Below are 13,720 nucleotides of genomic sequence, written 5' to 3'. Positions count from 1 at the left end.
AACTGCTCAAAATGGACAGTCTGAAAATACAAAGTTATCAGTCACAAGCACACTCAGACAGGTGCATCATGGCAGCGACCCAGCAGCTCTGGCACCCAGGGCTGGACACGAGGCACTGCCTTGTGGTAGACGCCCTGGCAGATCTCCACAGGCTGCCTGTCACATAGTCTGCAAGGCTGCACAGGGTTAAACCCACACCAGTCAATCTGACACCAATGGTTGGCTCAGGTGCTGCATGCAACTAAGCAAGGCACAGCTCTACGTGGTGCAGGGATAGAAAAGTCCAATGTGAAAGGTTCCTTACACAAAAGATATTTTTCTTTAAAGAGCTGGGTAAAATCAATATAGTTCTTTAATAACTTTTTGCCATTTCCTGTGGGAAAAAGTATAAAATGGTAGGCTAATACCACACAGTGAACTCTACTAAGCTCCAGCCTTCTAAATATCAAAATCAACTCCAGACCCGAAGCTGTAATAGTAGCCACAAAGCCGCAAGTGAGGACTCTCAGGATGTAAGACATACAGGCATGCTGAGAACTTGTCAACAGTTTATTCTTCAGATAGGTTCTCCAACAACCATCCTTTTTATCTTTTCAGAGAAGAGCCAATCCTAGTTAAAGAATCTATACAATCTACTATGGTGAACTAGGCAAGTCTTCAAATAACAAAATCCAGTGGGGCAAAATGCTCATAACATACCAAAGAAAAAACTACATGTATCTGTGATTACACTAATCTAAAAAACAAACATAAAACAGAAACAAGATAATACTTACGCCGGAGAAGAAAAGTGACAGGTCTTATTGTTGCCCACATTTTCTAAACTGGGTTATCCATCCCAGCAAAAGGAGTGACATCCAAGCTGTCCTTGCAGTAGTGGACAGAGCAGGAAATAACAATGATTCCGCATCACAGAACAGTAGTGGTTACTTACACCTCTCACCTAAATTAGGTCCCCTAGTTATAATCACCATGAATAACATTATCTTTCAGAATAATTATCAAAGTTCACGTTGCAATAATTAATTACTGCCTCCCTCATTAGCCTACAAAGCCCATGGCAACAGGAATTATGTCATGTTCACCTCTGAACCCTAGCACTATCTCAGGGCCATTAATCTGCTATGTGGTCTTGAGCCTTCTGGCTAATAAGGGTACCTGTAACTTGGAGTGCTGTGCAAATATTCAAAGTTTAGCCTACTGCCAGCAAGTGCTCCATGCATGCTAACTGCACACCAGTTGGTGTAGGGGCAGAGGGTCTTTATAAAGAAGCCCAAAGCCTGCAGTCATCAGCACAGATTATAAAGACAGGCTTAAAGGTAATGGTAGTTTTGTGATTTCCCTAACAGCAGAGACTTCGTTTCCTTATGCATCCTTTTGTTCTGAGGACTGCAATGTTTTTGTGTGTAATCCATCATTGATGCTCCATGCTAAATAGCATTTCTATGACGAACAAAGTCTGCACAGCTGTAAAGTTGAATCAGGGGAAGAAATACGTGACTTCTCTCTGTAGTTATTTACAGGTTTAGATTCTGAGGATAGTTTGCTATTATAGAAGAAGAACTCATGAATCGAGCGTAGGTATGCAGCCCATACTTTTGTACTGCATGATGCCTAGTTCAGCACAGGCTACTTTTGGCTGAGGTGTGCATGTGCAGGAGTCTCCTTTGTTTTGGAGAAAGGTGTATCGCCAACAGCAGGTAACTAGTTTTGAAAGGGGTGGATAAGTGCAGACATAATCAAACAAAGGAATAAATATGGTAACCTAAAAATAACAGCAGATGACTCAATTCCACAGGAGTCCTATATATTCTATCTGTTTAAGTCTCCCTGAATTCTCATGTTGGCCTCAATAGCAGCATGCAATCAATATACAGTAGACAGCAATCCTGGAATCTTAGAAAGAAGTTATAAGAAATACTAGAATATCCCAGAGCAAAAGAAATCTGAATAGGCTTAATTTAGACTATTCCTGGCCCAGTGAGAATCTGGGCATCTGCAATAGCACTAACACTTGGCCACTGTAAGACAGGGATAGGTTACAAGTCCCTTTCAGCAAGAACAAACTCTATGGGCAGGACTGTCACTCATCATCTACCTCTATTCCTAATGCACCACACTACCTCTACACTGCCATACTTTTACCTGCCTAGGCAGGCTGGCTGTTCTTTCTTTATATCCCAGGAGCTTTTAAAACTTTTACCACATTGTTTTGTAAATGCGTATCTTTGTCAATCTCAATGGAATGTAATGTCTAAAGGGCCAAAAATCCCATTTCATTCATTTTTACTTTTTCCAGTAACTAACATTATACCCGGCACAGGTTAAATACTTAACAAATGTGTACTGTCTCTGGTCTGTTTGCTAATCTATCTCATCATTCTACCAAAATGACTTTCCCCAAACAGTCTAAATACACTGGGTTCTGCCTGGCTTGTGTGGCTCAGCGCTGACTCTTGCACCAAGAGGTTACCAGTTCGATTCCCGGTCAGGGCACATGCCCAGGTTGTGGACCAAATCCCCAGTGGGGGCATGCAGGAAGTAGCCAATCAATACTCTCGCTCATCGATGTTTCCTTCTCTCTCTCTCCCTCCCCCTAAAAGCAATAAAGAAAAATAAATAAATACACCGGGTTCTTACTTTAATAACCTTTAAGGACTCTCAGATGCTCAGATTTAAGTCCAAATCCTTAATGGTATACACAAAGATTCAAATCAAGTTTCAATTTAGCATTACAGGCTCAAATTTCACCAATTCTCCCAGGTTATAGTCACACCACACTCCTCCAGGTTTTCATGAACAACTGTTCATACTCTGCTCTCTGATACCTCTTCACTCTCTATCTGGCTAGAACCTAATCATCCTTTAAGATGCAAGTCAAGTGTTACTTCCTCTGGGAAGCTTTGCCCCAAATGCTTCGTGTGCTGCAGTTCTTGTCCCTGTTTCTAACAGTTTAACATTTTGAACTCTGGATGCCTTACACTAATAAGGTACACATTTAATCTGGTAGAGTGCCCTTTTTTATTTCTGCTTTTATGAAATAATGGTAATTTTTATAATCATGGCTTTGTCATAGTATCAAGGAAATATGGTAACGCCCTTTCATCTATCCCAGTGTTGTTACTTCTTGGAGAGTAGAAATCAGATATGGTAATCATTTTTTTTTCCTAATAGAATAGACAGAAAGTACATGTTGAATGAATGAGTTAATGAACACATTCATGTAACCCAAAAGATGGGATTAACTGGCAGGAGGATAATTTGATCAGGCAATCAAAAAGTAATCTTCAAGTAAGCTGGGACAACTGGATTAGAACAAAGTTACACCAGATCAATGTTACAAATTCCTGTCTCGGAGAGAAGGTTTGGGTATCTGCTGATGACTTCCAGCAAGCCTGGGAGTCAGGCTAATTTTCAGATGCCAATATCCTGAACATGGGTTCCTGGACCCAGACTCTGGGATTCCTGAACTGTGGCACCAAGGCACTGAGTGTGTCTTCAGAGGATGCCTCTGAGATATACATGCTGGCTGGATTCCAAAAGGCCTAAAGTATGGTCACCATTAGGACAGATAATACAGTAGAGGAATATTTCTACAGATGTCAATACCACAGAACAAGAATTGACTTCACTGACCCATTTATGGGGAGAACTACAAATATTATCCTAAACTGAGACATCTCATTCTGGACTTGGACTTAATCATCATGAATAATTAAGAGTCTCAATGCCAGACAACAGAGCTGTTGCAAATGCCAAGGGAGATTTCAATGAGCTCTAAATGCTTCAATTTTTCAATGGGAGAGAAAAAAATTCCTTCAGCTAGAAGAAAATTTAGAAATGAGTACACACCAACTACCTAATTTCACAAATAAAGAAACAGAGGCCCAACTTTGGCCGGTTTGGCTCAACGGTTAGAGTGTCCGCTCTTGGACCAGAGAGTCATGGGTTTGATTCCAGTCAAGAGCACGTACCTTGGTTGCAATTCAGTCCCCAGCCCTGGTCGGGGTCGTGCAGGAAGCAACCAATCAATGTGTCTCTCTCATACCAATGTTTCTTTCTTTCCCTCTCTCTCTCCATCCCTCCCACTCTACCTGAAGATGAATGGAAAAATATCCTCGGGTGAGGATTAAAAAAAAAAAAAAGAAACAGAGGCTCAGAAAAGTACAGTCACAAGTAGACTGTCTTCAATTATAAATCCACTTTCTATGACATATGTGGGTGGCCACAGTAATGGGAGGGAGCTGGGGAACCAGATAGAAGCCAGATTATAAGAGACTGTCTACAAAATAGTAAGGAGCTCAGAGTTTCCCTAACAGTCATCTGGTCACAGAAGGCAAAATTAGTGGCAAAATTCTATGATGCCCCTGCCTATTACTTCCTCCCCTAGATTGTGAGGGGGCTATGAATACAATGGGTCACACATCATATAAGACTCTGTCTTAGCAGACCAGAGAGGTGGATTTTCCTGTTTACCCAGAAGAAGCAAAAAACTATGTTGTCAGAGAGAATACCTCATGGCAAGAAACGAAGGGTGGCCTCAGGGCCTGAAAGCGAGCTCAGTTCTATAACTGAGTGAATTCTGCCAACACAGGAATGAAGTCTAGAGGATGAGCTGACCACAGGCCAAGTGGATACCTTGATTTCAGCCTGTGAGACTCTGAGCAGAAAACCCACTGTGCTAAGCCACTACCCTTGACCTACACAATTATGGGCTGGCAAACGTGTGCTGATTTACGTAGTCAAGTTTGTGGTGATTGTTACACATCACAGAAAACAAATATAGCTGGGTTTTTACAAGAATAAAGGACAGCAGAACTCAAACTTTAAGACATTTTTTTAGAACTTTTCCTAAATGTTTAACAATTAAAAGACATTGTTTTGCTTTAATCAGATCAGCAATGTGACATAAATACTAAAGAAAATCTATTATATTGGGTCGTATGAAGCAAATTTAAGGTTTTTTTTCTATAAATAAAAGGGAACTTAAAAAGCCATTGTCTTAATATTAAGGATACTCATCAATTCTTTATCTTATTAATGTTCAATTTCAAAATACTTAGGTAATGAACAGAAACTTCATGAGACAACAAAAGGATATTCTCTAAACTGAAGAATTTGTGCTTGGACATGATCTTCACAGACCTGGCGGAGCTGCTTGTAAAGCGTTGGGGAAACTTTATGAGAACAGAGATTTTCAACAGCCTAAAAACAAAAGGAATATATGAATTATTCACTATAAATAACAAATTAGTTCTTTAAAAAAATCTATTTGTATATATAACTGTAATTACAACAGAAGCACTTACGTAATTATATGTAGCTATAATATTTACATGAAGCACCCCTCCCCCCACTAATGTAATCTACAAATAAACTATTATGTTTAAGTTTAGGGCAATTACTGTGGGAACACTGGAATCCAGTAATAGTTTGGTAAAAATTGTACTTCACAAAAGTTATTATCGAACACAGATTCAATGGTATACCTATAATAGCCCCATGACACCAAGGATCCCAGCTGGCGTGCCTGTACCATGTTTGAGTATCTCACGATAGATACTCCATTTTTTCTCTACTGCAATAGTTTCTAAATCTGGCTGCACAACAGTCACCAAGGAACTTCAAAACAAGTTTAATCCCTAAAGCTTTGTTTCTAGATGTTCCAATTCATTAGTCTGAGGTTGGGGCCACAGGAATGTGTGAGTTTACTGTGATGATTATAATGTGAAACTAGGGTAGAAAATCACAGCTCCAGACTCTCAATGACCACCTTCCAAACAGGTGGGAGAACAACAGGAATTCAAATTCCTTTCACTTTTACAAGTGCAATGGTTCTGTTTAAAATGAGCTGAAGGAAAACAAGTCTAAATACCTGGCTGAGACAGGCCAGGTTGAACTGTTTCCTGTTTATTTTTCGCAGGTGAGGTACCTAATTTATTTAAGTGTGTCTTAAATTAATGAGCAAACACGTTTTTGAGGCAGAAAAGTATTTCATAAAAGACTGTTATCTACATCAAAGAAATGTTTATATATTCCTATTAGTTCTAATAAAAATTAACTTTCAAATCTCATATACAAAACCAGCATCTCATTCGATCCAAATATAAAAATACTATTAACAGAAATGTAGTCTTTCTGACTACTTTTGAAGCATTTAAAAAATATGGATATAGACTAGAAGCACTTCAGAATCTGAATTTAATTCAATAATATACTTCCAAGGGAAAAAAAGGTAACTTAAAATTTAAAAAATGTTTATTGCAGGAATACTTATAGTATTAATAATCACAATACTTAATATCAAACTGCTACATATTACCCTAAATTAAGTAAATGCAATAATTACTACCATATAAAACACATGCATATTTACAATGCTCAAAAGAGAATGTGAGCCCTGGCCAGTGTGGCTCAGTTGGCTGGGCCTTGTCCCATGCACTGACAGTTTGCCAATTCGATTCCCAGCCAGGGCACATGTCCTGGTTTCAGGCTTGATCCCTAATAGGGAGCGTGCAGAAGGCAACCTCAGACCAATGGTTAGCTCTCACATGAATGTTTCTCTCTCTCTCTCCCTCTCCTTTCTTCTCTAAAAGTCAATAAAAAAAAAACTTAAGAAAAAAATGAGAGAATGTGAAATGACAATAAAAGTATATAAATTCTTGCAAGTTTATTATAAGTAAATAACAAAAAAAACACAACTTTTCCCCTACATTATGTCTTATTATAGAAAGAAGGAAAGGGAGTCCTATTTATATTTTGTTTTTACATCCTCCAAATCTTTTCTCAAAGTCTTCAATTCCATCACTTTATAGTCATGTCTTTATACTCTCTCAAAAAAAAATCTAGGATAACTTTCCTCTGGTTAAACCTGGCTTATGGCATATTGCTACTAGTAAAACAATCCTACAGAAGCACTTTGAAGCAAGACAGCCCAAATTTGTCCATCAATTTCCTTGCTTGGTTAGCCTAGACCTAACCCGTTTTAAGCGACAGGGAGAGATCCAGAGACACGCTCATTGTGGGGACAGTGAAACAGCTACAATGCCATTTCATGAATAAGCTAAATAAGCTTCAAAAGAAAGGCTTCTGGCTTTGGGTTCAAGATGGTGATTTAGGAAGATCTTGAGATCACCTTCTCTCACTGATACCAAAACTATAACTACACGTAGAACAGCTATCTCTGACAATGACCTGAAGACTGACAGATTTTTCTACAATTACGGATATAAAGAAAAGCCACATCAAGACAGGTAGGAAGGGCAGGGACTCAGTCTAGTCAGGACCTACCCTATCTATCACTCCCCGTGCAGTAACCCACAAAAGTGGGAGGGATATCACAACTGTGAAGGTTCCCCCCACTAGAATGAGGGATCCAAGCCCCAGCCTAGAGGACCTGAACTCGGAAAAGGAGCCCCCATAACATCTGGCTTTGATAATCAGTGGGGCTTACACCTGGGAGAGCCAAAGGGCTGTAAAAACCAAGGTTGTGCTCTTTCCGAGTCCCAGAGCAGAGACAGTAGTTTGAAAAGCACATGGGTCATACATGAAGGTGATACACTGACTAATTTTAGGGCATGTAAGGGAGGAACAGGAATCTGTTGAAACTTTCTCCAGGGTCAGAAGTACTGGTCAGTGTCATCCCCTGCCCCCTTTACTCTCTTTTCACCTAGCTGGTCTGACACTGGCAGGCAACATTTCATTTTAGTTAATCCTCACCCGAGGATATTTTTCCATCGATCAAAGTAGAAGGGAGGGAAGGGGAGAAAAGGGAAGATGGGGGGGTGGGGAAGACACATCAATGTGAGAGATACACTGATTGGCTGCCTCCCACACAACCCCACCAAATGGGGTGGGGATTGAACCTGCAACCTAGGTACAGGCCCTTGACCAGGAATTGAATCTGAGACCCTTGAGACCCTTTAGTCCTTGGGCTGATGCTCTAAGCAGTGACCCAAACAGGTCAGGGCTGGCAGGCGCCATTTTTTATACTCTCCATTAACCTTGCTAACACTGTTCTTTCCCACCCTGGTATTTCCCTGAGGACCCACCAAAGCTGGCACCCCTCCAAAGCAGTTCCTGCCCTGCTACAACTGGTGGAAAGCGTCAGTTGGCACCAGCACATAGTAGTGTGTCTGCGACTGTTGACGCTGGGCCTTGCAGGCAGCCACACCAAAGGCCTTCCCTGAACACCAGTGCTCCTGCAACAGTTATGGCCAGGCCACACTGGCAGGTGAGGCTGATCTCTGACCTGCAACCCAGGCACCTGCCCTTGACTAAGAATTGAACACACGACCCTTTGGTCTCAGGACTGACACTCTAACCACTGACCCAAACCGGCTAGGGCTCACGGAGCAGTTTTAAGGCATGCTCACTGAAGTTCCGACCTGCACTAAGCCACACCCCAGCTGTGTGTATTTGTTTACTTACGGTGACTGGCGAATGAACACGTTTACTAGACCAATTCAGCATAAATTTAAAATTACAGTAATACATATAGAAACTTTTCTGTGAAATTAAATTTTTCACACATACTTAATTTTAATTAAACAAACGTGTCAAGTAACCAATTTGTCAATTTTTTAACATACATATTCAGAAAAGCCTACTTTATTATGTAACGTACTTTCGGTTTTAACAGATACCCCCCCTCACCCGAATTAGTCCGTTATATTGAGGTTTTACTGGGATATGTTCCAAGCAAAAAAATAAGACAGAAAAAGAACTAAATAAAGATAAGCTATTTGTTAATAAAGGGTTCAAAGCAGTAGTCATAAAGATACTCATTAAACTCTGCAGACAAGTAAGTAAACTCAGTGAGAACTTCAATAAGCAGATAAAAATTGTAAAATAAAGAATCTATCAGCCCTGGCCGGTTTGGCTCAGCGGTCAGAGAGTCAGCCTGCGGTCCAGAGAGACCCGGGTTCGGTTCCCGCTAAGGGCATGTACTTCGGTTGCGGTTTGTCCCCAGCCCTAGTTGGGTCGTGTAGGTGGCAGCCACTCGATGTGTCCCTTTCGCATCGATGTTTCTCTCTCCCTCCTGCTCTATCTGAATAAAAAAATGAAAAAATGTCCTTGGGTGAGGATTAAAAAAAAAAAAGACCCAGCCTTTAAAAAAAAAAAGAACCTATCAGAACTGAAGAATATTAACTGAAATGAAAAATACACTAGAGGAAATAAAAAATAGAGCAGACAATGCAGAAGAATGGACCAGCAGTCAGGAAGACAGGATAGTGAAAATCACCCATCCAACTGGAAGATCAAAAAGAAAAGAAAATGAGGATAGCAGATGGGACCTCTGGGATAACATCAAGCATACTAACATTCATATCAGAAGGAGGAGAGAGAAAGAGAGAGAGAGAAAACCTATTTGAAGAAATAATGGCTGAAAACTTCCCTAACCTGGCAAAGGAAACAAATATCCAAATTCAGGAAGCACAGAGAGTCCCAAATCAAGCACAAAATGAACCCACACCAAGACACATCATAATTAAAATGTTAAAAGCTAAAGAGAGAATTTTAAAAGCAGCAAGAGAAAACAACTAGTTTCATACAAGGGAAGGCCCATAAGACTAAAAACTAAGTTTGCAAAAGAAACATTGCAGGCTAAAACGGAGTGGCACAATATGTTCAATCTGATGAAAGGAAAAGACCTACAACCAAGAATACTCTACCTGGCAAGATTATCATTCAGAATTGAGGGAGATAGTTTCCCAGAAAAGCAAAAGCTAAAGGAGTTCATCACCACTAAACCAGCATTACAAAAAATGTTAAAGGAAAACCTTTAAGTGTAAAAGAGAAGGCCAAAACTAGAAATAAGAAAATACATGAAAGAAAAAAAATCTCACTAGTAAAGGGAAACATATAGTAAAGGTAGTAGATTAGCCACTAAAAGCCAGTTATATAAAAACAATTAAAATGGCAATAAGTACAGACCTATCAATAATTACTTTAAATGTAAATAGACTAAGAGTTCCATTTAAAAGACATGGGATGGCCCTGGCAGATTTGGCTCAGCAGTTAGAGTCTACCCACGGACCAGAGAGTCCCGAGTTTGATTCTGGTCAAGGGCAGTTGCTGTTCGTCCCTGGCCCTGGTCAGGGTTGTGCGGGAGGCAACTAGTTGATGTGTCTCTCTGGCATCTCTCTCTCTCTCTCTCTCCTCCCTCCCTCCAACTCTGTCTGAGGATAAATGGAAAAATATCCTCAGGTGAGGATTTTTAAAAATAATACATAAAAGACACAGGATGGCTGAATGGATAAAAAAACAAAAAACAAAAACACAAGGCCTTTACATATTCTGCTTACAGGAGACTCACTTCAGATTGAAAGACACACAGAGACTGAAAGTAAAGGGGTGGAAAAAGATATTTAATGAAAATGGAAACAGGAGGAAAAAAACTGGAATAGCAATACTTATACCAGACAAAGTAGAGTTTAACAAAAGCTACAACAAAAGACAAAGAAGGACCCAGCAATTTCACTTCTGGGCGCTTATCTGAAGAAAACAAAACATTAATTTGAAAAGACATATGCGCCCCTATGTTCACTGCAGTATTATTTACAATAGCCAAGATATGGAAGCAACCTAGATATCCACTGATAGATAAATGGATTAAAAAGTGATACTACACACACACACACACACACACACACACACACACACACAGAGGAATATTACTCAGCCACGAAAAAGAATGAAAGCTTGCCATTTGCAACAACATGGATGGATCTAGAGGGTATTATGCTAAGTGAAATAAGTCAGAGAAAGCCAAACTGATAGTTACTAGAGGGTTGGGTAGTGGGGGGTGGACAAAAAGGTGAAGGGGATTTGAGGTACAAACTTGTAAGTTAAAGTGATGTAAAGTACAGCATAGGTTATACAGTAAATAATATCACAATAACTTTTTACAATGACAAATGGTTACGAGATTTATCGAGGTAATCACTTTGTAAGGTATGTTTGTCAAATTGCTATGTTGTACACCTAAAACCAATATAATATTGTATGTCAACTATACTTTAATTAAAAAGAGCTTCATATTCCAGAATAAAAATTTTTTAAAAAGAGGGGACAGGGAAAACAACTATGTTATTTTTAATCACTACAATGAAATGCAATATATGGGTGGGGTTAGGGGAGGCATACATATATTTAAAGAGATTGTGTGAACCAAAGGAAAGACTAATAGAACAAGAATATCTTAGCCTCTAGCTGTATTATCTTGGAAAAGTCATTTAAATTCTCTATGTATACATTTCTACCTGCTTGCAACTACATTCTTTAAAAAAAAAATTTTTTTTTTTTATCCTCACCCAAGGACATTATTGCATTTATCTTCAGATAGAGTGGGAGGGAGAGAGGGAGGAAGAGAGAGAGAGAGAAACATCAATTCGAGAGAGATACATAGAGTGGTCACCACCCACATGACCCCAACCCGGGCAGGGGACAAACTACAACCGAGGTACATACCCCTAGCAGGTACTGGCTCAGGATTCTCTGGTCTGCGGGCCAACGCTCTAACTGCTGAGCCAAACCAGCCAGGGCTGCAATTACATTCTTACATAAATACTGTGATTTTTGGTTAAAAGTTTATAATTAAATATATTCTTTTTCCAAGTATATTAACTTGTCAGCACTAGTGGAAAAAAAAACTTTCATAATTTTATAAGCCTCATTAATACATTTTACTTATGAAATAAAAATGAAAAGTTTTAGAGATATACTAGCTCGATATATATTAATTTCTCCCTTGTTTGGATTTAACCCTCAATAACAAGATATAACATCAAAAACCAAACTAAATTCCCAGGATAACCTCATGACAAAGGATGTTGTACTGTAATCATTAGAGAATTCTACAAACATAATTATTACAAAATAAGTTTCTAATATTATCATGAAGAAAATGTATTTGCTTTGGTAAAAATTAGGATAAGCTTAAGGGTACATGTCCTTCACAGAACATCTTATTAGAACCATTTTCTGAATGCTCTAATTCCTGAATCAGGAGTCAATGTCCTCAAAACAATCTTTTCCCAGTTGTGACATGCTGTCATTGTGGAACTGTATAATTAACCCTTTCTTGTATGTCTTATTTGGCACATACTATTTAACATGAAGCACCTGAGATTTATTTTGTTTTAAAATGAGAATTTGGGGACCTCTTCAAACAACTAGCCGAACCCAGGTTTGCTGTGGGTGCTGTCAAGTCTTTTGCTGAGTCACTGCTGGTGTCTTCAAGTTACAGGCACCTCATTACCTTAGAAGACAGAGGGCAGCCCTGCTCTCTACCCACACTGGCAGGGATACTGGCAGACTTTTCTGTACTGTTACAGGAGCAGTGCAACATAGGAGTCCCCCTTCTCAAGACAAGTTTTAGAAATTTAGTCATATTTTGGGATTTAGAAATGCTTTCTCTAGGAGTATAGAGTACTGAATCTGACCTGTACTGTGTGCTTCATATTAGGGTGTTGTTGCTGTTCACAAATGAATTTAATCCAATAACTGGAGGTAGGGAAGCAGCAGTACTTGGGTTCTACTTATATTAGGATAAAGATGTTTTTCTTGTATCAACTTAGCCAAGTGGGAAAACGGCTTGTCTGAATTTCCCCGTCACAGCTTCTCTCTAATCAGTAGGTCTACCATGTCACCCCACCCAAGTTCTTCAGATGGCTGTCTGTATTAGGACAGACAAGTGTATTAAAGCAAAACAGACAAGCACATCAATATCAACTGCTTGTCTATTTGTAGTGTCAAACCCTACTCCCAAGTGCACTCATCATTGCTAAAACAAAATGCCCCTCAACTGTGGAATACCAAAACAGGAAATGCAAGTGAGCTCAGGGGTAAAAAGAACTATGAAATTAGGACCAATGCTGGAAGATTATCTGTTTTATGTAAAGATTTTTAGGGCTATAAAAGTTGAGATAAGAGAGAAAACAGATACAGAATGAGCAATCATAAAGAGAAAAAGGAGGCAAGTACTAAGAATTATTTATGTAGAAGAGGGGGAAAAAATGAAAAACACCACCTGCCCCCAGGAAAACCACACCCCTGACTGACTATCATAAAGAAAGATATACTGGCTAGGGCATAAGGCAAAACCCACACTCTTCATTTCAGTTAAAAGGCCAGCACAGTGTTCTTCTTAGAGACATAAGAATGATTTCCTTTCACAGCAATGGTTCCTTGTTAAGCAACAAACAGTCGTGAAGATGGAGCCTACTCAAAGCAAGCCAATTTAAATAGTTACCAGCTTATCACACAAGGTGCTAAAGGGCTCTACCCCTCTAGGTTCCTACCTCTAAGAAATGAGTAAACAATGTAAAAATTAGGACTGCAATCTGAGTGAGGGGATAAATTGTGAGAGGGAAGTTTCCTAGGATGAGAGCCTTGAGGAAAACCAGGGACAGTCTATTGGCTGTATTTACCAATACTGACTGCATAGTACATTCTCAGTTCCAAAAGTTAAAAGTAAATTACCTAATACAAATGACTAATTTTATTGAGTGATGCAAGCTGCTGAATTAGGAAATCTTTTCTATTAGGCCTGATATATTTGAGTCTGAATATTTTCCTCTCTATTGTTGAATAACTTATGTATTGAATTCATTTTCAACCTATTACTTTCTCAAACTGTTTATCAAATAAAGTGTCTATTTGTCAACCATTTTCTGGGCTGGGCCTTTTCACTTTTTCTAATCAGTTTTAGCAATCC

The 13,720-nt window shown here is 39.3% G+C and overlaps 1 protein-coding gene across 6 annotated transcripts in view; it reads right to left on the bottom strand.

Moving 5' to 3' along the window:
* The window catches only part of CUL4A (cullin 4A), a 65,335-nt gene that overhangs the window by 43,673 nt on the left and 7,942 nt on the right, over positions 1 to 13,720 (bottom strand). For 4 of the 6 annotated variants that reach the window (XM_036249503.1, XM_036249505.1, XM_036249508.1 and 1 more), the window contains one exon: positions 5,102 to 5,205. The exons of the other annotated variants lie outside the window; for them this stretch is intronic. In XM_036249503.1, the coding sequence (XP_036105396.1) occupies positions 5,102 to 5,205 (104 nt within the window). The remainder of the gene's footprint in view (positions 1 to 5,101; positions 5,206 to 13,720) is intronic. 6 annotated transcript variants of the gene reach the window in all.

This window comes from Molossus molossus, unplaced genomic scaffold (assembly GCF_014108415.1).
Source record: "Molossus molossus isolate mMolMol1 unplaced genomic scaffold, mMolMol1.p scaffold_m16_p_9, whole genome shotgun sequence".
Lineage (NCBI taxonomy): Eukaryota > Metazoa > Chordata > Mammalia > Chiroptera > Molossidae > Molossus > Molossus molossus.
The sequence above is the reverse complement of the archived record's forward strand: the minus strand, read 5'-3'. Positions and strand labels throughout refer to the sequence as shown.